Below are 24,019 nucleotides of genomic sequence, written 5' to 3' on the forward strand. Positions count from 1 at the left end.
GGTTTCGAAGCGTATTGTTGACGGATGCTCTGCTTGGCTTCCTCGCACGGAATGCGTACAAATTACAAGCCGGACGGCATGATAATCGTGTAATCGGACCACATATGAGACGTGTTGGCTGCCACGTCTCGGCTCATGGTACGGCTCGGGACCTCGCCTTCACATCGGCTCGAGGCGCGAGACCGAAACACCGCACGCGACACAAGCAACGAGCACTCGGCAGTCCCATTGCTCCGAGAGTGCATCTTTGGCTGTTGATTCGGCTGGGCTCGAGGGCTACAGCAGATAATTCATTCTCGAAGCCTTCTAGCGCCACGCTAACATCCCGTGCGCTGCCGGCGTATCAGTGCGCTCAAAAAAAGTTGGAGGGCAAACTCACTTCGCCGCAATGACTTCATATCGATGTACCTCCCAGTTTGGGCCAAGTGTAATCTTTCTTGAGGTATTTTCCAACGCAGATTCTCGCCTTGCAAATACTCGATCATGGATGGCATCCTTGGGAAGCGGGGCGCAAGTTTAGTTTGTCCCAGTGATTGTCCTGTTGATTTCCATTACCTTGACCGGCTTGTTCTGTCAGAGCCTTTTGTGGAAGCGTCTCCAAAAGGGCGCATGCACGTCAAACTCGGGTTTGAGAGGGCCATTGGGTTGACAGATGGACCATTTTTCATGCGGTTTAAAGTTAGTCTCTACTACAACACGGGGTCGCCGCAAACAGTTGTCATCTCGGGCAGTCCTTTGGCCTCGCCGCAGAGCCTGAAGGGTTAATGAAAGGGATGATGCCTGGGCAGGTCAGTGACAATGATGATCGCGGTCTGCCATAGCCCGGGATTCGAGACTTTCGGTCTTTGTTGGAGACATCGCGAAATGCCGAATTTTCCTTCGCTTCTACCCGCTCGCAAACGAGCACCACAGTGATGTCGAGGATGTCTAGCGGTGCCATGGTCAGTGTTGGCGGCTGGCAGACGTTGTTGATCTTGCTCGTGTCGGACCAATGGGATACGCGGTTGGCGTACTGTGCGAACGTCTGCCCCACCGTGTCACCAGACGGTATCACGCTCGCCCAGATTCGCAAGGTTTGTTTACTTTCTGAGCAACCACCAACGAATCAAACATCACCCCACTCAATCGCACATTTCCATTTCAACGCTCGAACCTGACATCATCCCTTCCGCTCCCATTTCCATTCTAGCCATTGTACCATATCGACACTACCGCGCTCGAGGTCATCCCCGGCTGCAGTATTCAATTGATTTCTGCTCGCGACGAGCGCTCAACACCATGGCACGCCGTTCTGCGCGCTTGGCAAGCCTCTCGAAGGTGAGAAAACAGCCCTGTAAACAATGGCGGCCATGAAAAGCCGTTGTGTCTCGCACCGCCATTGCAAGCCCACTGACCAGTCTCGCCCGGCCCCAGGCGCCTAAACAACAAAGCACCGAAGCTCCGACTCTGTCTTCTGTCGCCGAGCGGGACGACAGCCCTGGCGAGGCCGCCGTGCAAAACCTCGATGCTGTCGTTTCCTCTCCGCCCCGCGTACCCAGGACGCCCAGCGGCTCATCGCCCATGAAGCCGCCCATGTCGGAGATGCATCCCAGCAAAGTCCACCCGACCATGGGTCCCCCCTCATCCGGCTTGCGCCTTGGTTTTACCGACATCAAACAGAAGGCGAGTCGCGACGACAGCCTCCCCGCCGTGGCTCAGACAACGCCTTCTCGGGTCGCGCCGCCATCATCCCCCTTCACTTTCCGCTTTACCCGCAACACACCCTCGGATCTGAAGCTAGGACCCGAAGCTCAGCGTATGATGGACGATCTGCGTGAGGAGGCAGCCAAGATCAAGGCAGAGTTGGTAGCGAAGCGCGAAGCCGAGAAGATGGAGGAGGAAAATGTCGGCGGCCGTAGAATTGCCCAGGCAAAAGGAAAAGCCAGCAGGTTCAGCGCCGCCCACATGGCCGAATTCAAGAAAATGGACTCAATCGAGAACCACCCGTCAGCCTTCAGAGCCCAGCCAGGACGAATGACACCGCTCAAGGCAGGTGTCAAGCGGAGTCAATCCAGAGCGAACCTCGACGATCCCGAGACAGTCCGCGCCGTGCAGCCCACCCCGGCGTCCGCTACGGCCAAAACCAAAGCGCACGCTATTGTCGAGGAGCCCGCACCCACCCCGAAGCGTGCTCGGCAGCATGTCGAGGACGACGCGTCGAGCAAACGGCCAGTCTCACGAGATGGCAGCTCAATCCCGGCGCCTAAACCCGCCGGTTCGGGTATTCCCCGATCAAAGTCTAACCTGAATTCGCTCATGACGCCGACCAAGTCGTCTCTGGCTAGGGCTACCAGCGTCAAGACTCCCTGCCAAGGTTCGCTTATCAGGTCACCATCAAAGGCCACACTCAGCGGAATGCCCCGATCAGCTACGACGAGTAATCTCACTTCTGCCAGGCTGGTTGTGGAGAGTGAGCCGGCGCAAACCCGTGAGATCAAGAGCCCTAAGAGCAGATTTGATAGAGTCAAAGCAATGCTCCGCGGCGCCAAAGCGAGCGCGACTAAGACCAAGAGTGCACTTCCCTTGCCTTCGGCTTTTACCTCCAAGACACCGGGTCCTGTTCGTCCGGAGAGGCACATTCTGCCCGTTCCAATGACCACTCCTGGTCGCAAGCTCACCAAGCGCGTAGCTTTCACACCAGAGACGCAGCGTGCGGCCGTGACGCAAAACTCGCCGTCTCCGGTCAAGTCCGGCATCCCTCCGGCCAAGTCTAGACAGGTCCTAGGAGACGTGTACTACCCTTCTCTCGACGCTATCATGGCGGAGCAGACTGCCGACGGCGACGTGTCGTATCCCGATCTCTCGGCTCGACGGCCGCTCCCGGAACCCCCCAAGACCTTCAAGGCGGGGTCTGCCGAGCCCTCGGTCCCCAGCGAATTCACGTTCCGCAGCGACCATACCATCAGCTTCGGCAGCGCTTCCAAATCGTTCGGCTCCTCCCCCGGCCAGGCCAGCGTCCGCGCCGTCCGCCCTTCGATCCTACCCTCGGAGAACATGCCAGGCAGTTTCCCCACGCCCACATCCACGTCCACGTCCATGCCCGCCGCGTCGGTCTCGAGCCCTAACAACAAGGAGAACGAGGCGCCGCGGAGCGTGTTCCTGGCGCTGCCGCACGGCATGACCAACAAGAAGCGCCACCGTGTCAGCACCGACGAGGAGGAGGCCGAGCAGGAGGCGGCGGAGCGCGCGGCCAAGAAGCGCAGGCAGGAGGAGGTGCCCGAGGGGGATGCGCTGCTGGCGCCAAGACTGACCGGGCTTGGGACGGTGAGCGCCAGGAAGAGAGTGGTTATGAGCGCGAGCCCGAAAAAGGCGGGGCTGGCGGCCTCGACGGACGCGCAGGCCACGCCTAGCCCGGTCAAGAAGAGGCAGGGGATCAGTCTGAGCCGATTGAACATGCTTGCGCGACCCAAGATGCGGAAGTAGATGTCGCGGCTGGGAAACGGCCGTTGGATCACGCTGGGAATTTGGGCGGGCTGGGCTGGGATCGGCTTTCTCGCTCCTATGGTGGGATGAGGGAATCTTTTGTGCCGGCACAGGCGGTTAGCGGGCTGCTGGCGTTGTTATCATGGCCGGCGTTTTCATTTTCGTTTTCGTTTTCGTTGCTGTTGCATAAGATCGGCTGGGGGGTTTCCTGGACCAGCCAGCGTGGGGCGGGCGTGCGTCGGGCGGTTCGTGGGTGGCACCACTCTTATAGCTCGGGTACACCTTCCTCTGCGCAGGATTTGGTATTTCTTGTTGAGTTTTCTTGTACGGGTTTTGTAATTTTCGAGTCGCCGAGTATTCGTGGCGGTCTCGGGTGGCGTTGGTTGTGACTAGGATGGATGGAGTTTCGCGGCTCTGGATGAGGGGTGCTTGTTGGGTTCTTACATCGGCGGGTGCGCATCGGGATTGTAGGAGTACATGGGTAAAATGTTTGTTAGGTAGTTATCTGCAAAAATGCCTATTGGTTCTTTCCCTTTGAGTTGTGTGAGTGATGTGTCAAGCTCATGCGTGCTTACATTGATTTTGGGGTAGGCTTTGCCTCGACGCGAGCGATTCATTCTATACAGTATGGAATAGACCTATTCATTATCAACATCAGTTAGACAGCATCTTATATCTAACATGACTACCACCTATATCGCGGTATTTCTTGGGGCACTTAGCACCCTTTTACTTTTCTTTATTGAGTAACATCATCTTATCCATCAGACTACGGCATTCAGTAGCCCGCACAAATTCTGGCCAGGGCCGATACGACCTCGTAACCTGACGAGAATACCGCCCTCAATTCTCAAGCGCACTATGATTTTCGTAGCATTACCGCAAATCCAGAAACCAAAGCTTACCTGTCCCATTGCATACTCATAGCTGCCACCTTCAGAAGCTATCACATTGATACGAATTCATTGGCTTGAGGTGATGGAAAGGGGCCAAGCACGCCTGACAACAGAGCTAGCCCGTCACAGTGGTGATGGGTTAGGGCCCGGCAAGGAAGATGGGCAGCACCTTCAAGCGGCTGAGCGACCTCGGTGGTTGTTGGGATGTGATGGGGACCCAGGTGGGAGGGCTGGCCGGCAGGTGGAAGTCTCGCGTCAAGAAGATTTATGGGCACGTTGCTTGAGTGGACCAATCGCACTGTATCTATCTCAGGTCATGGGGATTAGACGACACGAACTCGCACCCCCACCCAAGGATGGGCCAACAGATCCTCTGCTGAGAGCCGTTCCGTCGGATCTATCCTCATCATGGCCATAAGGAAAGAGGCGAACTCATCCCTGGCCTCCTGGCTCAAACCTGGCATATACTTTTCGGGTGCCAGGGGTTGTCCATTTAACGGAGGGTAGTCTTTGGGCTTTCCTTCGTCATCAAAGATATGCCGAACAAGGTCCTGATTTCCCTTCTCCAGCAACTCTTTCGGAAAGGGGCCGAAGGGATCTACAGTCTCAGCCACATGCTCTTTAAGTTCGTAATGTCCGTCGGGCGGAACTCTCCCGTCGAACATGCGTACTGCACGGTAGAGCTCGAGAAGCAGAGCGCCCAGGTTCCACCAATCAGCGGTCTTGTCCCAGGGGCCCTCAATCAAAACCTCGGGGGCCCGGAGAGCGACGGGCTGGATGCGTTCGGTAAGGTGCTGCGTAGCCCAGCTGGATACTCCCCAGTCGCCCAGGGCGATATCGAACTCGGCAAACCGCGTATGATCTGCGTCGCCGAAGTAATAGCAGCGAAGTGGCGTGGACTGAATCGGAGTGTGCCTCTCTTCGGCTCTATCCTGCTGCGGAATAGGAACATTGGCGAGGTAACCCGACTCGATGAGAGAACTGTCCCGAAACTTGACGAAAATGTTGTCCGGTTTGATATCTACGCGCTTGTCAGCATCCTTGAAGTGCGAATCCTGACCAGCGGCCAAGGAAAACTTACCCGTATGAATCACATCGTGGTGGTGTGCAAAATCAAGGGCCGCCAGGAGTTGGACGGTAAACCTGCGCATAACCGAGTACGGGATCATGCTCTCTTCAAACCAAGCGCCAAAGCTCCGCATCGTCTCTCCCATAAGCTCAAACACAAGGCAGACATGAGTTCCGTTCGGCCCTCGGTGCTCGAAGTCGTCGATGAGGTGACAAACATACTTGTAGCCAAGTAGGCGACGGTCTCCATTACGAAGATGAGTGAGGATCTCTCTCTCAAATATAGGCTTGTCCTGTCGATAGCACTCGGCACTGAGAACCTTAAGAGCTAGGAACCTGCGTTCATCATCGACCCTGTAGCGCAGAGTTTACACGTTTGGTTAGCATACTGAAACCCGTAGAGTGGCCAACGACAGTGATTGGCTTACGGCTTTGTCAAGTCCCTGACTAGCCAGACTGTCGAGTAAACACCGTATCCAATCTTGTTTAGGATTTTGTATTTGTCGGCATACACATCCCCGATGTAAACAGGATGAAATCCGCCGGGCCGGTATGCGTCTCTGCCCTCTTCGATGTCACCCGGGTCGGGCACCCGCTCGGTCGGCCCACCTCGGCGCGGGGTTCGTGGAGCAACCCCGGCGCTGGGCGACATGTCCCCGGGCTGGAACGATGGGAGCAGGATTATCTTTCATCTCGGTGGGCGTCATGTCAACCTGGCGGGAGAGCTCGTGGTATCAAGCCTCGGCACAGATGCAAATTGGGCTGGACGAAGTTGAGCCAGTTGAGTCGGGTAAGCTGGATTTGTGAAGTCACAACCCGTCAAGTCAGAGCTACGCGCGGATGCATCTCAGGATATTGTGACTTCCTTGGATAGATCCCTTCGTCTTTGTGACTGCGGGAGCTTAACACCTTGCGCCAGCCACTTTATTGGATTAAAGACGTTGGCTTCGGGATCACACCCATAGCACATCTTAGGGTTGTACGGTACCATGTTATAGTAACGCTATGCAGCGAAACTCTTGACAGGGGGTTCAGTTTAACAATCATCTACCTCGACGGCCCTGACACCATTTTCACCGAAGTAATAGGGCCTCTGGCAACAGCTTCTTTTACGTCTGGTGTAAATCCGGATACATTCTTAGCGTCACAAGAGAACTTCTTGATACTTCGAATACCATGCGGGGTCATAGGTGGAAAGAGGTACTGCACTGTACCGATCTGCGTCTTGGCGGTCGCCAAGCCCTTTGATTGGTCGGTTTTTCCGCCCAACATCACTACAATCAACCATCCGCTGGACTCTCCCCCCGATCCAATCCACTTCAACTACACAATCGCGCTCACAAGCACGCCCAACCAACCTCGTACTCTGGTCTTACCATCCATGGCACCAGTCAATACCGACCTGCAATCGGTCCAAGGTTTGTCCTCCGTCCTCCGTCCTCCCTCCTCCGAACCCAATCCGCACCGGTTTACCTAGCAACTAACCGCCTCCGCCGCAGAGAACGTCAAGAATGTGATCCAAGACCTCTTCCAGATCCTCGCCCAAGTGTCCAACTACGACTCAGCCGGACGACCGTCGCGCGAAGCCCTAGCCCAAGACCTGTCCGTCCCTCCTCCCTTCTCCCTCCCCCGTTCCCCGTTCCCCCCCTTCCCCCTTCCCGCAAATAACCAAACCCCACAACACCACGCCGCGCCCCTAACCGTTTCCCCCCTGCTCCTCGTTAACAAAGCAAACAGCCAATCGCTCGACGCCTCCCTACTACAAGTGCACCGCTCCGCGTCGGCGCTCCCGCCGTCGTCGGTCCCCGGCATCCCGGAGCCGCTGATCGAGTACGTCGAGAACGGGCGCAACCCGGACATCTACACGCGCGAGTTCGTCGAGCTGGTCCGCCGCCTGAACCAGCTGATGCGGGGCAAGATGCACGCGTTTGGCGACTTCCGCGACGTCCTGGCGCGCGAGATGGGCGCGGCCATGCCCGAGGTGGCCGAGGACGCGCGCCGGGTGGTGGAGGCGACTGGCGGGCCTATGACGACGACTACTACGACGACGACGATGATAAAACAGGAGGAGGTAGGAGGGGGTGCTGGTGGTGGTGGTTCTTCTTCTAGTGTGGGGCAGGGAGGACAGCAGCAGCAATAAAAATGATACCGGCTGGGGGAGGGAGGATGGATATGACTTTGTCTATAATGGGTGAGAAGGTTTTTTTCAACTGGCGGGCGTTGCCGAGAGATACATTACGGCTCGGGAGGAAACGGAAAGGGCGTGATACCCGGCGTTTGGTTTGGTAGGGATAGATACTGGCAACAAGCCGGCCTCCGAAGAAAAGGATGCCATCAGAGCTCTAACCCCCCGTACTATCTCGAGGGTGAAATTCGAGATGGCCAAGGCAGAGAGGTCTGGCCAACGTACAGTGCCACGCCACAGTTTCGCCTTACCCGAACAAGCAATACACGACTACAGGACATCACAGGTCAGAGGTATATGCATGCAGATTATGTATTATACCGACAAACACCCCAACGCCGACATGCGACGGATATCCCAGCCCCCGCCGTCTCGTAAGACAACTCCGTCGCCAACCATCCCATCTAGCAAGCGAGCCTCCAATGCTTGAGTACAAAGAAACGACAGAAGACCCATGCAGCGATGCAGACCAACCATCCTTAGATGGCGAGATAGTCCAGATGACGAGCTGAGTGAACAAACCACCCCAAACAAGACAGAACAAGATGCTCACAAGAGCAAAACAAAAAAAAAGTCTATCACAGTCCCACTCACTCCAGCGCCAACGCCTGCATGGCCTGCGTCAACGGCACGACCCTCAAACTCCTCGCCCTCTTCAACGGACTCCCGCTTGCCCCACTACTCCCCCCCGGAGCTGGCGTTGCCGCCGACGAGTTGGCGGGGCTAACATTCATGACCGTCGGGCTCCCCGCATCCCGCCACTTCCTAAACACGCTCTTCAGGTCGCGCGGGATGCCCTCGAGCACGACCGTCGAGATGGGCACAAACGGCCGGTCCTCCATGCCCGCCGCCAGGATGGCGTACTCCTGCGCAAAGTCGAGCGCGTTGCGGAACGCGGCGTACTGGTGCTGCGAGCGCGCCCCGACGATGATGTACATCTCGAAGAAGGCGTCGAGGACGTAGATCTTGGACGGGAGCAGGTCGGTCTGGTTGAAGGGGGAGATTTCGGTGATCTAGAGAAATGCCTTCTGGATTAGATTGCCTGTTGGGTTGGGGCCAGGCGGGGGAGAAAAAGGGGGGGGAAGGGAAAAGGAAATTGAAACTAACCTGGTGTTTCTCGCCCGCGTCTGCGCAAAACAGCCGGCCAGAGTACTTGTCATAGTTGGGCTTCAACCTCCAGTGGTCTGCCGAGCTGGGACGGCTGCCGCCGCCAAAGACGTCCTGCCAGAAGCTCTTGGGCTCGTTGCCCTCTTCTACTTCCAGCAGCTCGCCCATCAATGCCAGATCCATCCCCACGAGGCGGGCGCAACCCAGCTCCTCGACATCGCTGCCTTTGCCCTTCCAGAGGTAGCACTTCCCCTGTTGCGAGATGAGGTACGGAAAGCCCGAGCACAGGCTCAGCGGCGAGAAATCGACCTCGTCAAAGGCGACCTGGCCGAGGTAGCGCCGGCCGCAGAGCATGTTTGGCGCGAGCGAGTCGTACTTGTTGCTGGACCCGCGGCGGACGATGACGATTCCGCCGAGGGCCTGCAGGAACTCGGAGGTTTCCTTACCCTGTGACAGCTTGACCAGTTTCCCACCGAAGGCTCTGGCCTCGCGCGCGGCAAAGAGATGGGCATCGTCGACGACCGACTCGGGCACCTCGTCGCCGGCCCAAAAGTAGACCTCGCTTACCTTCTTTCCGGCGCCGTCGATGAAAGTATGCGGGCAGACGTACATCTCACGCTCAAACAGGACCCGCTCGTGGTGTGTGGGCACCGGGATCTTCTTGCCTTCGGCTGACAGCTGGAAGAGCTGAGACCGCTGCGTCTGGACCGTGGCCGTCGACGCCGGCCGCCTCATGAGGATCTCGGCTGCGTCCGCCGTGTACTTGCGCTTGGGACGCTCGGGCCCGAAGAAGTCGTTGAGGAGAGCCGACACGTCAGATGACTGCTTGCCTGGCGACCGGACGGGTGATGGAATTCTAGGAGATGCCACAGCAGGGGGCGACGCCATGGCTGGAGGAGGCGGAAGCGGTCTAGCTCCCTTGGGGGGCACCTGTGGCGGCTTCTCAGCGCCTACTACGGGGTTGCGTGCTGTGGTCGGCTGTGACAAGCCCAAGCCAACACCCCCAAACAGCCCGCTCTTGACCGGGAGCGCAGGCTTCAGCTCAACCGGATCGTTTGCCGGCTGCTTGGCGGGCGAGGGACTTGCAAGGGCGGGAAACCGATCCTTTACCGGAGAAGACGGTCGCGATTTCACCGGTTCCGGCTTTGGGCTGGTCTGGTTTTGCTCGTCCATGAACCTCGACATCCTCTTCATGTCGAGCTTCTTCGGAGATGAGGGTTGGGAAGCTTCACCGCTTTGCTCAGCAGGCTTTGGTGACTGCTGGCTCAGTGCCGCCAGGGCTGCCACCTGCTCATGGACCTTGGTCGGTGAACGGGGGCGAGTCTTGACGGTAGATCCCACCAACGAGATGGGCTGGCCAACTGATACGGGTTCTTCCTTCGGTACTCTCTTGGATGAGTCGATTAGTGAGATGACATCGCCTAGGGCCTTTGGCTTATCCTCTACCACAGACTTTTTAGTGTCCAGGGACGAGAGGGCCTCAGCCTTCTGTGTCGAGAACCTCTCCGTTTTGGTGGCCGTGATAGGCTTCTCCTCTCCAGAGATTTTGACCAACTCGTCCAGCTTAGGGGAGACAACGAAATTTTCCGGTTTGGGCAATGCAATAGGTTTCTTCTCTGGCTCGGAAACCGCTTCCACCAGCTTCTCCTCCTCGGCTGGTTTAGCGACAGAAGTCGGAGCCTTCCTCCTAGGTCCACGGGCTCGGTTCTTTGTCAAATGAGTCAGCTGAGGGCCAGGCCCTGCGGACTTCCCAGTCTCTGCCGTGGATGAGCCAGCGGTATCAGACGTTCCTGGGCTCTTTGACGGTCCAGATGCTGGTGGAGGGCCCCTTGCTATGAGGCCAGCCAACGCAGGGTTGAATCGTTCGGCCAGGCCGCCGACTCTACTTTGAACGCGGCCAGGAGCATCTGACTGTTTCGGAAGGGTGACTGGAGGAGCCGGCTTGGCAACCGGATCGTTGGGTATTCCGGGAGAATGCTCCAGCCCGGTCTGTGAACCCACATCGGGCAAATCCCGCTTCGAAATCGTGGATACAGAGCTGGACCGATTGGATCCCGTGAGCGTGGGGGTCTGCAAGGGGAAGTCGGGAGTAGTTGGGCTCTGCTTGGAGAGCGTTCCTGTACGCTGAATCTCCAGCTTCTTTGCGATACCCTCGGGGATGGTCTTCTCGCTAGCAGAGCTGGGTTCTCTCGTGATACCCCGGCCCTCCTGTTGGGCCTTCTTGAAGTCTTCCTTCTTCTTCAGAATCGCCTCCTTAAATTCATCTTTACGTTCGGTCTTCTTAGGCCCGCCTGTCGCGTTCAAGGCCGCCTTGCCCCGCAGGATGTTGTCCTTAAGCTCATCCGGCGCCACATAGTTCTGCGTCTTGGTCCTTCGTAGGGTCCCAAAGACATTCTTCAGCTCGTCGACGGGCTCTGTTGACTTGGCTTCGTGGACGGGTACACGGGGCTTGAGGTTTGCACGGAAGTCCTTCTTTGGAGGCGTTTCCGGTTTTGTCTTGGCCGTGACCGTAGGTTCTTCGTGGCCCTCGCTCTCGGGACCCTCGGTAGTCGGGGAAGCTTTCTTCAGGTTGTTGCGGAATCCGCCAATGGCAGGCTTGTCGGTTGTTGTAACAGGAGGTACGACCGGGAAGCCGGTCAGTGCAGAGGGCTTGATGTTGGCGCCCATTGGTGTGGACCTCATAAGTCCACCGGTCTTGACCTCGGGCTTCTTAGTAGGGAGGGATGCGCTGCGGGCAAGCTCCGTACTCGCCTTCTGGGCTTTTGCCTTGTTTAGCTCGACCATCCAAGCCGGCTGATTCACGGCGGGCGGAGCCGGCTTCGCCTTTGGCGATTCAGGTTTGTTCAAGGCCGCTTCGAGCCAGCTAGAGTTCTTATTAGGGCTCCACCTCCGGGGATCCATCGTTTTAGACGGGCTCGATGGCGGGGTTGTATTCTCGTCTTCGCCCTTTGTTTTAGTCTCTGATGGCGTAGTTGCCCCAGCTGCGGCCGGCTCGGTTTCGGCTTCGGCTTCCTTCTCGTTCCCCTGGCTTGAGGTTGGTCTCAACACAGGCGCATCCGAAGAGCCCCTGAGCATGCTTGCCGGGCGAGAGCCAGCCTTGGGAGGAGAGCCGCGCTGCGAGCCTTGCGTGGACTCCGGTCGCTGTAAGCCTCCAGCAGAATTGACGCTCCATCGCTTAACGCTATCCGAACGCTTCATCATGGCGCTCTGTACGAAGCCACCCATACCCTTCGTGGGAGAAACTGGCCTGGTTGGCGATGTGCGGCCACCGGACGAAATCACGGATTGGCGATTGGCAGTTGGCGTCTCCAGGTCTCCCGTGTTATCTCCGGCCGGCGGGTCAAGCCGTTGTGAGCCGGTCAGAGGGAGGGGCGAACCAAGCTTGGTAGGCACGGGGTTGGGAGTCTGTGGCCGAGAAGAGCTCTCTTTAGACGGTTCTATCGATGAATCCCGCGACATGCCGGGAAGCTGCGTACGTATCGATGACACATCCACCGTGTCCTGGTCCTCCACCTGGCTCTTTCTGAAGGTCGCCGAGCCCCGGCCTGGATCAGCCGTTTGTCGGAACCACGACGGGTCTTTGCCCGCCAGGGACTGAGCGATTTGGTCGCGCGACAAGGTCTGTTCGGCTGCTGGCGCTGAATCGGCAGGGTTGGGAGAGTTGCTGCGCGCAGCATTCTCGGCGGCCACCATAGTCAAGGTCCGGCTTCTGGGTCTCTCAGAGGCCTGCGATGTCGGCCGTCTCTGCCACGAGAGGGGAGATCGAGCCGACGGCATGCCAATGGACGGCGAGGTCATGGTCAGGCTGGTCCGCTTGGTATCCGAGTCGAACGGGGACTCGTTCTCCTTGGTCGGAGAGCCCGAGTAGTCGGTTGCGCTCTCCATGGCATCTGAAGGCGGGGCGGCGCGCGGCCGGGGGCTTCCGGTGCTCTCGAGACCAGGCGATGGCAGACTTGTGCCGTCGGCAGCCAGCGGGAGGCCGATGCGATGGGCAGTAGGCGAGGGGGTGTTTGCCGGCGATGATTTCTGGGGAGAAATGGATCTTGCGCGCTCTGTAAAAAAATTATAAGAAGCACAATGTCAGTTTTCCTGTTTCATGCTAATACGCCTGTGTAAAACAGTTCCAGCGAGTGATGTCGCATGGTTTGGCAGTGCTGTGCGAGTGGTGGACCGACTCGACGAACGGCCGTGTTCCTGCTGATCCAGTGCCACAACGCGGTACAGCGAGAGGTACTGTACGCGCGCCGATTCGATGGGATGACCACAGGGAGGACGGGAAGTGGGAGAAGATTGGCGTACCTGCGCGCCGGGCCTGGCGTTCTTTCTTTTCCTGCAGGATCTTCTCCTCGAGTTCGCGCGAGCGCGCTTCGTCTTCTTCCTCTCGTCTTCCCTTCAACAACTCGACGGAGCGCAAAAAGTCAGAAACCTCGTCAGACATGGCTGTTTCCGACACGCCGCCTTAGGCATGACACACAAAAACCCACGGGAAATAAGAGCACGGGACACAGGCTTGCGGCAGTCCGGGGAGTCCCAGGGCGGGCTGATGTCAACATCCAAAACCAAATTCAAAACCCTTGTTGGTTGTTAATAAATAAAACGGCCCCCCGGGCAATTCCTGGAGGGGCAGTCGTCGGAGAGGGCCCCAACCCAGTTCCGTCTGCACGGAGCACCCGCAGGGCTTGGACAGCGGGAGCTGGGCTGGGCGTGTTGGCACCGCCGTCAGCCCGTCCGATTCGCTGGCAAAGCCCGCCGAGCCCTGTCGCAGAGCCCTGCGCTGCTCTTCGGACGCTCTGACCATCTCAGCGGCACTCGGGTCGCGATGCAACCCCGAGATAAATGCCATTGTTTCAAGATATTTCCGGACCGCACGATGCCTTCTTGTGGAACAGCCATATATTCCCTCGTTCCTTTTGTTCTCTTCTTCCCCGCCGCATGGCAATCCGGCCTACACCGTGGAACACACTACATCTGTCCCACCCTAGTCCTTGGGCGCTGGCGTGCTTGTTGCTTATCATCGAGGCCCACTCCACTTCTTTCATTGTTTACCAAAATTGCCCTAGCAACTGGAGATCATTCGCATCAGTGCCGGACAAACTAGCTGGGTCCGCCCGCGGCGTCGGCAAAGGCCGGGGCAGCCGGAAAGAGCCGCATCGGTACCCCAACTCGGGCCTGAATCAGTAGAGGAATAGACGAGCTTTGGCGTCCTCAACGACCCAAGCTAAGCCTTCCTTCAGGTTCTCGCCCGTCATGGCACTGCACCGTAAAATGTTCCATCGATGCGTCCGGATCTCGTCGAGTCGTAGAGCCTAAGCGTCGATGAAGATATCAGTTCTGGTCCAGCCAGCCCCGGTATCGGATTGCCCACCTTGAGCATCTCATCGCCAGTTATGCACCCCTGAACGTCCGTCTTGTTCGCAAACACGAGGAGGCTTGCTCCTGAAAGTCTCTTGGGGATTGTCAGCTGCCGGTACCTGCCACAGACAAGCATGGGAAGCACCTCTTCCTGGAGAAGGCCATGCAGCTCGTCTCTGCAGTCATCGATACGCAGTCTATCTGTGGCATCAACAACCCAGATCAGGGCATCCGTCTTCTCAAAGTAGTTGCGCCAGTATGAGCGCAGCGTCTTCTGGCCCCCGACGTCCCCTGATTGCCTGGTGAGTCTGGGATGGCAAGGGCAGGTAAAAGTGATCCCATCTTACAGATATTTAGCTTGTACCTGAGAAAACTTGTTAGTGCCCGAGGCTGGGTGGAATACCATGTAGGGGAACAGAACGCACCCTTCGTAGTCGATTGTCTTGATGATGAAGCCGAGGGTTGGGCTGACCGTGGTGACGTCCTCGCCCATTATCTTCTTCACAATGGTGGTTTTGCCTGCATTGTCGAGGCCGCTGCATCTTTGTAAGCGGCATGCAAAGTAGGTCGACAACTATATAGATGGCAGCTACATACAGCATCAAGATGCGCAGCTCCTTATCCTTGAGCCTTGCTTTCCGTAGGATGGAGAGCATCCTCGCCGCGGGGGTTGGAATTCGATAAAACGGGTTATGATTGAAATGATAGAAATTCCCGCAGGCGGGAAGAGAAATAGGATTCCAAGTAATCATGTACCAGACATCAGATCTTGTTTAAATGCGACATTCCCTATAATAACCCCTAGTAAAGGATGATGGGTGCCTGCACCAAAGCACCCAGTGCCCATTTCGATTGCGTCCAGGATCCGCACCATGTGGTTCTTGGGCTGCACACCACGTGACAACCATCAACAACACTTCCCCTTTCCACCAACGAACATGTAATGCCCGCCTGCCTGAAAGCGATAGAACTTCCTCTATACATGGTTGCATTTGACTTATTGGACCTATCGGGCCTAATCGTAATGGGCTTTGGCCCGAACCGATGGTGACCGCCCCCTGGCAGGACACACGGCGAAGTGCATGTGTGCAGACGCCCACACCAACCCACAACGGATAACAAATGGCAGTTCCATTGGGAAACGGGGCTGAGTGAGGGTGATCCAGAGGAATGTCTGTCTGGTCGGTTGTCATGGAAGACCCTCCGTATAATCGCAAGAAAGCCGGGTTGCCATCGCTCGGTGCCTACGTTGGACGAACGTACCTAGACATTTAAGTGCCAGTGCCTGTTTGCAAAGAGGCCACTTTGGTGGCTCTCAGGAACCGCATCATAGCACTGTACAGCTTCCTAATCGAAACGCGTGTATGTGCCTCTGAACCGCAAATCAGCTTTTCGATCGCTCATTCTCCTTCACTTTCCTGTCCTCCCAGTTTACTGCAGCAATTCTGCCTTCTTCCCCACCAAATCCTTCCTACACTCGCCTACACTATCCTGAGAGATCCCTGCTCCTCCCTCTCCCAACTCGGGTCGTTGACAGCGACGTCGAGCTGCCTCACCCTTGGAGTCCTCGTTCCACTGTGACCATTCCTTCTTCTACCTCGCTCCGACCACCAGCCACTGCAGATAGCGTGATTGCCAAAATAACTCCCCCCTTGGGGTGGTCTTCAATGCCCAAATCGTTCGTTTCATCGCTTTGAGTGAATGGCTAGTTCCTGGTCCCGTTTAGCGTTGCCATCCGTGATATTTTGGTCAAATACCAACCGAGATGTACACATTTTAAAAACGAAAGGCATGCGGCTAATTGACGTAGCTTTGCTGGATGGATTGGTTAACTTCGTCATAGAGTAGATGGCGCATTCTTAGCTCACTTTCTACCTCCTTAGTTGCGTCAGCCGTCGACATGCCCAACACCCCCTAATGCAACGGAAAATGATTACGGCGAGGGCTGGGACAAGACGGACCGGCGTCATATGGATTCCCTGGATTTGGCGTTCCAGTTCTTTGCCGCTAGGTGCTTGCTTGGTCAATGCCACGAGGGAATCAAGCTCCGTCCCTAAGGCTATTCCGCTAGTGTCGCCACCACACCGGCAACACAACCTGCCCCCTGACGTTGGCGCGGGCTGGGTGGCCTAAGGTACCCAATTGAGGGACAGGCCGAAGGCCGAAACGAACAACTCCGCTGCAGGAAGTTGGGGTGCGGCTTCCTCCCGAATTGGCTCTTATGATCCGGCTCTTTCCCAGCCGCAAGACTCATCCATCACACGCCCGTCTTTGGCCACGCAGTCCACAGAATTGGCGCTCCTAACCCTCCTGCCCATTAACCCATCTTTTTGTTCGAGAAAGCCCAAAGATCCGAGACAGCGAACGTGAAGCCATCAAAGAACAGCCGACTGGCGTTAGACCTCCAAATACGGACATGCCTCCCGGGGAGAAGTTTGCCCCTGGCTCGGGCATAGCCGGCCGCTATTCCCCAGATCTGATTACTCGCCGCGTGCCGTGCCCGGACCGGAATTACCCCGGATCGCCGCCGCCGAGTCTTCCATCAATCAATATCAGTGATGTCGCTCTGCGAGTTCCAGATTCTACGAGTCCCAAGGCTAAGCTAGAAGCCGACATTCGGAACGCCATTGCATTGCAACCCCGGCTTCGCAAGACGAGCGACAACAAGTGGTACACTCTCTTGAGAGACGACGACGGCACCTTGGCTCATCCCAGCTATCTCGAGCCATTTATCTCGGCGTGGATGGACGGTGTTTCTCGCAACATCAGAGCATCCCTCTCCTGCGGGAATGGCGTCGAGCACTGGAAATGCGACGTAGATACTAACACTGGCCTCTTGCTGCCGCCTATCGACTACCCCGATACCATAGTTGACCATTCGCAGGTCGAAACCGAGCTCGACTGGCGGCGGCAGAACTGGACCTCGACGCTTTTGATGCGACGGCGAATGGATATGCGCCGCAATCCACGGTTCAACTCACGGTTCAACTCCCGTCCCGAGCCGCACATCTACACCGGGAAATATGAGCCGCAGCAGGACCCATTGCTCACGGATCCGAAATGGTTCGTCCAAGTCATCGAGCCAAAGTACGAGAAGCCCGAATTCAACTATTATGTGCCGCGGATACCATGTTTCCTGCGCCCGGCCGGGAAGTATGACATGGAAGCGGTGTGTCTCATTTACAACCAGGAGGTGCAGTTCGGCCTCCAGACGCTCGACTCTCGGCTTCTTACGGTAGAAGATTTCGAGAGGATCCTCAGCACTACTGAGAGTCTGGGGATGCCGTTTGTTGTAGCCGTCCGCGGTTCGGCCAAGGACCTGGGTATGACAAGGGGCAACATTGTGTACTCCCCTTATCGCCAAATCCCAACCGATGACTCTGATCGGCAGAACCAGAGACGCGGCGAGATCTTGGGCTTCGCGTTCCTGTCAGTCTGGGAGCCCGGCCTCGCCGGCAGCGGCACCGGCAGCAGCCGAGCCACCGCCAGAATCAACCTGTTCGTCCACCACGAACACAGGCGGAAGAAGATTGGCTTCTCACTCCTCGACATGCTGCTAACGACAGTGTCGGATCGCTTCTCGTCGCAGTCGGGATATGACTTTGTCGACCCCGACAATAACCCTGTCTACAAGTCACCCAAGCACCACGAGAGGAAGTACTTCCGCCTTTACCTCTCGTACATGGTGCGTCACAAGCACCTTGCGGGAGGGAATAAGAATCTAGAGCACGTGCAGAAGTTTTACGATGATGATCTGATCTGGGCCCGCAAGCTGCTCGAGGATAGCTTCAACTTCACCGAGAAGGTGCGGCTCGAGGCGGTGCATCGCACACCTAAGTGCCGCAAAGGTCCGGCCTGCTGGCTTGATGCGGTGGTCTTTGAGCACACATGCCAGTTCGACCCGCGGATCCTCGGCGACTACTAGATGACCATCACGATTGCTCGCTAGCCGAGTTCTCGGACCGTAACCAGCATATGGTAGGGGATGGCGGAACGAACTGGATGTGATAGTTGTCCATATCCTTTCCCGCAAGCCGAGAGAGAAGATATGCTTTCGATGTTGAGTTTTTTGTATGATGCCATGTCGGCAATACTTACGGCCGTTTCACACGGCATTTGGGGCAGTCCAGCCCTGATGGTTGAATCTGCGGGGGGATGTTCCGAGAAGAGCGGGAAGCGGCAGGAGGCATATAACAAGTCCAACGCAATGTCCCCTCAAATACATCACGTCGCAACTCATGAGCCTCTTTACGGATTTGAAAATGCTGCTGTATGTACGGGTGAGAGAGAACTATTCACAAAGAAAGAAAGAAAGAATAAAAATTGAGGACGACTCCTTCGACCTTCCGAGACTACCGGTTCCCCCCCCACCCCCCCCCCCTCTCTGGGACTCCGTCTTCATCAGACGGAGATACTCACACGCACTGCGAGTACCACTCGTTCTGCGGCGTGCACGTCGTCCCCTCGACGCACACGAAGCTCCCCCTCCACTGGCGCCCGCCACACTGGCCCCACCTGCCCACGGGCCGGGGGGCGGGCAGCGCCAGGATCCTCTGCGAGGCGTGCTCGGCGGCCGTCACGATGTAGCTGCTGGGGTTGGTGGTGGGGACGCCGGGGAAGATGCTGGCGTCGACGACGAAGAGGTTGTCGGTGCCGTAGACGCGCGTGTCGAGGTCGACGACGGCGCCCGAGTCGCCGGGGCCGAGGCGGCCGTCGTCGGCGCCGAGCTTGTTGGTGCCCATCCAGTGGTTGGACCGCCGGTTCGACGGCGACACCACCATGCCCTCGACGTACTCGCGCGCCGACACGGACGCGTTGGGGTACGTAAATGTCAGGTTGGCCACCCCGGCCAGCGCCGCCTGCACGTTGGCGATGCCCTGGATCACCGCCTCCCGGTCGTTGGGGTCCTTGAGGTACGGCACGTCCGACACGATGGTCGAGAGCGCCGGCGTCAGCGTCATGCGCCCCCGCGACGTCGCCCCGCGCCCTAGGTACTGCGACATGGTCATTGCGTGGCCGTTCGGGGTGTCGAAGCTGCCTTCCACGCGGGCCGTCCATTGCAATTGGCGGACGATGCCGTCGGCGCCCTTGATTTCCTCCCAGAACCTGTTTTTGGGGGGCGAGGGGTGGTTAGCATTGTTTGGGGTGGGGGGAAGGAAGTGGTTTGGAATTTGACGAGAGGAGGCTCACTCACATTGGTCCGATGTTGGGTGCGGCTTGTGCGAGGATGCCGGTGCGGCTTTCTAGATGGTGTTGTTAGCTCCGAGAGTGAAGGATTGCAAGATTGATATGACGTACGAAGGTAGCTATTCTTGTCCGACTCGATTGGGTTCGTCCAGGCCTCGTAGAAGTCGTAGAAGGCAACGTTGGGATGGGTGATGACGGTGTCAGTCTGTCGTATATCAGTGCATGCTACGAGACATTCTTTGGTCCTGTCGACCTACGTTGAGATGGTCGTCCAGGTTGTAGCCAACCGGCAGATTGATCCACGAAGAGTTACTGATCATAGTAGGCCCGTCAATCTCCGAGTTCTTGACAACCTCGAGCTGGTCCTTCGGCCCGATGCCGCTCCTGAGTAGGATCTTGGCACTGCCGAAAGTACCTGCCGAAAGGACCACGCGACCCGAGATCTTAGTGACGTCTACGATACCCTGGTATCCGCCGGTCCTGAACGCCTCGACCTCGACACCCGTGATGTGGCCGCCCTCGCGGATGACGCGCTTCACGGTCGTGTTCAGCCAGAGATTGAAGTTGCTACGCTTCTTAGCGCTAGTGAGGTACGTCGCCAGGGGCCCGCCGCGCTCGCCGCCGGAAAACATGAAGGGGGCGTTCGAGAAGGTGCGGTTCTTGCGGTCCGGAGCGTTGTTGGCCGTGACCTGGCTCCAGCCACTAGCGCGTAGACCACTCGAGAGGACATCAAAACCCTGCTGATAGTAGCGCTTGCCGTCGGTGGAGGGCGTGTCCGTACCCGGGATGCGCGAGAACACCCGGTTGATGGCTGCTCTGATGTCCCTTGACTTCCAGCCGTTGGGGAACAAGTAATCCCAGTCCAGAGAATACGGCTAGAATTGGTTAGAATAGTCCGTCGAAGCTAGGAGCTAGGATATCAATAGCCGGGCTCACCTTGAACCATAGACCGGCGTTTACAGCGGTGCCTCCGCCGAGGACGCACCCAGCCATCTGGTCGGTGTCGGTGCAGGCAATGCCGTTCGAGTCGACCCAGATCTGGTTGCACAGGCCGGGCACGTCGAACCGGGTAAGGTCGGTGCCGTCCAGCCAGTCTGGCCCGAGGACTCCGCCGTGCTCGCCCGTCGAGGCGAAGCCCTTCTCGATGAGCAGCACGCTCTTCCCGGACTCGCTCAGCTTGTCGGCAACGGGGATACCGCCCGCACCGCCGCCGACCACGATGTAGTCGAACGAAGTGCCAGTCGGTACCGGCACGCCGACGACGCCAGTCTCGGTCGGACCGCCGCAATCACCGGTGACCGTTCTGGTAGCCTGAGCTGCCCAGGCAGTGTAGGACGGGTTGGCGGCGTTTTCGTCGAGGGCGGCGCCCCAGATGCCCATGCCGTTGTCGTGTTGTTCCATGGTGATCTGGTCTGGGCAAGTCGGGTTGCCGGGAGACGGGAACGCCTGAACCCAGCCGAGGACCATGACGCCGCCGGTCGTGGATGCGCCGCCCTGTTGACCGCCCTGGTTCCACTGGAGGCAGTTCTGGCATCTAAAGATCAGGGTGAAGTGTGTCGAATTGATGGTCGACGAGATCTGGGTGATCTCGGCGTCTCCCGTGTAGAGATCCGGCATAGTGTATCCCGCGGCGTACCGAAGGGATGTGTAGACGGTGTCCTCATGAGGCCAGGCGGCGATAAGGAGCGAGTTGGTCATCGGTCCTCCCAGGGAGATACCGCACCAGCCGGCCGAGTCGGCGGCCGCGCATTGCTGGAAATGTCAACACCAGTGAGCTGTGAGGGGCGTTTTGCGTTTGACCTACCAGGTATCCGATGAACTCGCTGGCATCTGTCTCGAGGGCATCGGGAGGCAGAGCCACACCAAAGGTCAATCCGCCCCTGGTCTGCGGAGCTCCATTGGCAAGACCCCACGTGTTGAAGATGATACCGGTGTCTGGATCAGTGATCGTCACCGGAACATTGTTCTGGGCAAGGACAGACGGCGCGACTACAACACCAGGTCAGTCAGCTGATGCGAGAGCCCTAAATGGCTTTAACACTCACACGACGCGGCCGCCGCCAGGGCTCCGAGAAACCGAGAGGAGTACCTCATCTTGGGAGACAAACACAGTGATTCCTCGACTCTGCCAGCCTACGAGGAGAAAGAGACGGCGCGACCAAGGACGTGACTCCCCTATTAAAGCTCACGATTATGCTACTCTCTACTTAAGCTTACAAAGTATCGGAGGACGCATATGAAGGGCGCGGTAGGTGGAAACAGCGGCAACCCTGGCCGCCATTGCGAGCTGGATGTAACTCCAGCGATCCATCCGGGGAAAGGGGGGGGGGGAAGGACCTCGCTCCCCCTGAGCCCTGTACAGGCTACGCGGACAGGCAAGCTTACTTTGCATGTGGATAGCTTCCTTAACGAGGGGGGATGCCGTGGAGGCTTACTGTACGCTCTGCATAAGCGGTAAACGGCGTGAATGCCTCAAGAAAGCCTGACAATGCGTCCTCTCTCTCAGCTCTGCTTGGGCGTCTCGGATAGCGGTCCCGGAGATTTGCAGGGGTACTGCCAGGGCGACTCCGTCAAGCGTCTAGATTGGGGACCGCAGTGCGGCTAATTGTGGTCGTGGGGCCTCGTGGGACTCGGGGGAGGCTCGCGGCTTCCAGCCCAGGTTCCTGGGTTTAGTCTCCCGGCGTGCCGAGACCATACCGGAAAGGAGCTGCGCGGCGCATCAGCTCCGAGATTTCTGCGATCCGGAACGCCAGCCGGAGAGCGCCTGGCCAACCGCGAGTTGGACGTGTGTCAAATTGCGGATCTTGGCAGGAGCGCGACAGGCCATATCGAGATGGATGGCCTGGTGCAGTGAAACGGTGCGTGACGGCGAAATCAAAAAGGTAACCGCGCCAATGCTGGAAATCCTGGCGGATCGAGCGGACAAGCAACTCTACTAGGCACGCGCCGCTGGAACGGTTGCAGGCCACGACCAAAGAGGAAGGTATCCATGATCGCCGAGACCCGAAAACCCGGTCACAGTCCTTGAGCCATTCGCTGCCGGTACGAACAATTCCGTCAGCAGAGGTTGCGTGCCTTGCGTTTGGTCGCACTCTGAACGTGTTGCGCAGCATGAATGAAGAGGACGTGATTTGTCAATCTGTCGCTGTGCTACAGTGACGGTTGAAAACGTGGTTTTTCCAAGGGTGGGAACATCGCGTCCCCCGCAACGGCGGCAGGTAAAATCGAAGAGCCCTTGTCGACGAGGTGAGGGCGTTGCATTTCGCAGCAAAAAGTGACGGGGATGCGAAAAAATTGACTTCGACCCACGTGCGGCTCGAACGCACAATCTCCAGAGCGGTTTCGTCACCGAAATCTGGCGCCTTACCATTTGGCCAGCGGGCCCTTTACTGGTTTGTGGGAGAATTTACGTACGGTTGCTTCAAGGATTCTGGTCCGGCGACACACTTGGTGGGGTTCTCTGGCTGGTTCCTAGTCGCTGATTACCAAGAGGATGCCAAGGATGGGGTTGCTGCAGGGCGCTTGAAGGAGTATGATGATGAACAATTGTGATGCCGGGTTCTGAAGGCAATGGGTGAGCGTTGGGCAAATCTATCATGCAAAGTGTGAAAAGGCCAACAATGGGTTGTGCAGATGAGGTGTGGGCAGCTCTGGAAAACGGACCTTTGCACGAATCTATTGCAAGGTGAAGGCGCCAAGGCGATCGCACACCTCGCTGAAGCGGCTAAAACTGGGTCCACAAGCCAATCGCCCCGCATTGTGGAGTCTTGATTGGAGCTCGATATTTTTTCTCAACAGACTGCGATAAGCCATCACCAAGCGCAAACGTCGGTTGATAGAGCAACCCTCGTTAAACCATACCAAACAGAAACACCATCCAGCACTACCCACCATAGCCGTCAAGATGCGCGCCCTAACAGACCAAGAGATGAAGACAGTGTTGGACAAGGTAAATACATCCTCCCCAGCAACCTCCACCCAGCATAGTACACCCCCAACCTAACACAAAACACCCCAGCTAGCCAACTACATGTCGGACCTCAAACGCCTCATCGCGCCGCTCGAGGACGGCGACCGCTACGTCTTCCGGCTGAACCACTCGCGTGTCTACTACGTCAAGCTCTCGATCGCCAACCTCGCCACGAGCATAAGCCGCGACGCCCTCCTCAGCCTCGGCACCTGCCTGGGCAAGATGACCAAGACGGGCAAGTTCCGGCTGCACATCACGGCGCTGCCCATCATTGCGTCGGGCGCGAGGCACAAGATCTGGGTCAAGGATAACGGGGCGCAGCCGTTTCTCTACGGGTCTAATGGTGCGTTGCGTTCTCCTGAAATTTTTTAAATTTTTTTTTTTTAAATTTTTTCGGTGTGGCCGCGCAAAAACAAAAGGCTGACTTGGCGGAACAGTGGTGAAAGCGCACGTTGGGCGGTGGTCAGAGGACTGCCCTGAGCATTCGGGCTGTGTAGTTTACAGCATGGCGGATATTCCGCTTGGGTTTGGTGTTGTAGGTGGTCCCTCTTCGTTGGTGTGATCAGGAGGGACATGACTGACATTTTCTGACCAGACCGCAAGGAGTACGGCTGAAGCGCGGCGCCTGGATCCCACGGGCATCGTGTGCTTCCGTCAAGCAGACTGCGGCGAGTATCTCCGTGACGAGGATACGCTGTTTGCTGGTTAATGGGGAGCGGTGATACGGCTAAACAAAAAATCATATTATGGACGGGGCGGGCGTCTCGGCGTTTGAAAGGGTATTGATATAGG

At 57.5% G+C, this 24,019-nt stretch overlaps 8 protein-coding genes and 1 non-coding gene across 9 annotated transcripts; 4 read left to right on the top strand and 5 right to left on the bottom strand.

Moving 5' to 3' along the window:
• Positions 1 to 1,278: 1,278 nt before the first annotated feature.
• Positions 1,279 to 3,462, top strand: MFIFM68171_10288 (uncharacterized protein; the record flags this gene model as incomplete). Its single annotated transcript, XM_071065707.1, has 2 exons — positions 1,279 to 1,317; positions 1,414 to 3,462. 2 exons carry the CDS (start codon positions 1,279 to 1,281, stop codon positions 3,460 to 3,462), a joined length of 2,088 nt encoding a protein of 695 aa, XP_070921808.1.
• A 1,219-nt stretch (positions 3,463 to 4,681) lies between these two features.
• MFIFM68171_10289 (uncharacterized protein) lies at positions 4,682 to 6,078 on the bottom strand (the record flags this gene model as incomplete). The annotated part of the gene is made up of 3 exons (XM_071065708.1): positions 4,682 to 5,379; positions 5,440 to 5,780; positions 5,855 to 6,078. 3 exons carry the CDS (start codon positions 6,076 to 6,078, stop codon positions 4,682 to 4,684), a joined length of 1,263 nt encoding a protein of 420 aa, XP_070921809.1.
• Positions 6,079 to 6,807: 729 nt separating this feature from the next.
• On the top strand, positions 6,808 to 7,566 carry NUT2 (RNA polymerase II mediator complex subunit; the record flags this gene model as incomplete). Its single annotated transcript, XM_071065709.1, has 3 exons — positions 6,808 to 6,844; positions 6,926 to 7,028; positions 7,164 to 7,566. 3 exons carry the CDS (start codon positions 6,808 to 6,810, stop codon positions 7,564 to 7,566), a joined length of 543 nt encoding a protein of 180 aa, XP_070921810.1.
• A 635-nt stretch (positions 7,567 to 8,201) lies between these two features.
• Positions 8,202 to 13,156, bottom strand: MFIFM68171_10291 (uncharacterized protein; the record flags this gene model as incomplete). The annotated part of the gene is made up of 3 exons (XM_071065710.1): positions 8,202 to 8,624; positions 8,719 to 12,770; positions 13,018 to 13,156. 3 exons carry the CDS (start codon positions 13,154 to 13,156, stop codon positions 8,202 to 8,204), a joined length of 4,614 nt encoding a protein of 1,537 aa, XP_070921811.1.
• A 736-nt stretch (positions 13,157 to 13,892) lies between these two features.
• On the bottom strand, positions 13,893 to 14,726 carry ARL2 (ADP-ribosylation factor-like protein 2; the record flags this gene model as incomplete). The annotated part of the gene is made up of 6 exons (XM_071065711.1): positions 13,893 to 14,024; positions 14,084 to 14,164; positions 14,216 to 14,361; positions 14,418 to 14,434; positions 14,496 to 14,606; positions 14,668 to 14,726. 6 exons carry the CDS (start codon positions 14,724 to 14,726, stop codon positions 13,893 to 13,895), a joined length of 546 nt encoding a protein of 181 aa, XP_070921812.1.
• A 1,760-nt stretch (positions 14,727 to 16,486) lies between these two features.
• MFIFM68171_10293 (uncharacterized protein) lies at positions 16,487 to 17,995 on the top strand (the record flags this gene model as incomplete). Its single annotated transcript, XM_071065712.1, has 1 exon — positions 16,487 to 17,995. The coding sequence occupies one exon, from the start codon at positions 16,487 to 16,489 to the stop codon at positions 17,993 to 17,995; it is 1,509 nt and encodes a 502-aa protein (XP_070921813.1).
• Positions 17,996 to 18,485: 490 nt separating this feature from the next.
• MFIFM68171_10294 (uncharacterized protein) lies at positions 18,486 to 21,351 on the bottom strand (the record flags this gene model as incomplete). The annotated part of the gene is made up of 7 exons (XM_071065713.1): positions 18,486 to 19,176; positions 19,265 to 19,313; positions 19,369 to 19,462; positions 19,515 to 20,132; positions 20,194 to 21,009; positions 21,062 to 21,246; positions 21,303 to 21,351. The coding sequence occupies 7 exons, from the start codon at positions 21,349 to 21,351 to the stop codon at positions 18,486 to 18,488; spliced, it is 2,502 nt and encodes an 833-aa protein (XP_070921814.1).
• Positions 21,352 to 22,558: 1,207 nt separating this feature from the next.
• MFIFM68171_t176 lies at positions 22,559 to 22,641 on the bottom strand. Its single transcript is given in 2 exon segments — positions 22,559 to 22,594; positions 22,606 to 22,641. It is a non-coding gene; the product is annotated as a tRNA-Arg (tRNA).
• A 520-nt stretch (positions 22,642 to 23,161) lies between these two features.
• On the top strand, positions 23,162 to 23,936 carry NIP7 (ribosome biosynthesis protein nip7; the record flags this gene model as incomplete). Its single annotated transcript, XM_071065714.1, has 4 exons — positions 23,162 to 23,206; positions 23,276 to 23,570; positions 23,665 to 23,762; positions 23,823 to 23,936. 4 exons carry the CDS (start codon positions 23,162 to 23,164, stop codon positions 23,934 to 23,936), a joined length of 552 nt encoding a protein of 183 aa, XP_070921815.1.
• Positions 23,937 to 24,019: the final 83 nt, after the last annotated feature.

The sequence above is a fragment of the Madurella fahalii genome (assembly GCF_045866475.1).
Source record: "Madurella fahalii IFM 68171 DNA, scaffold_6, whole genome shotgun sequence".
Lineage (NCBI taxonomy): Eukaryota > Fungi > Ascomycota > Sordariomycetes > Sordariales > Madurella > Madurella fahalii.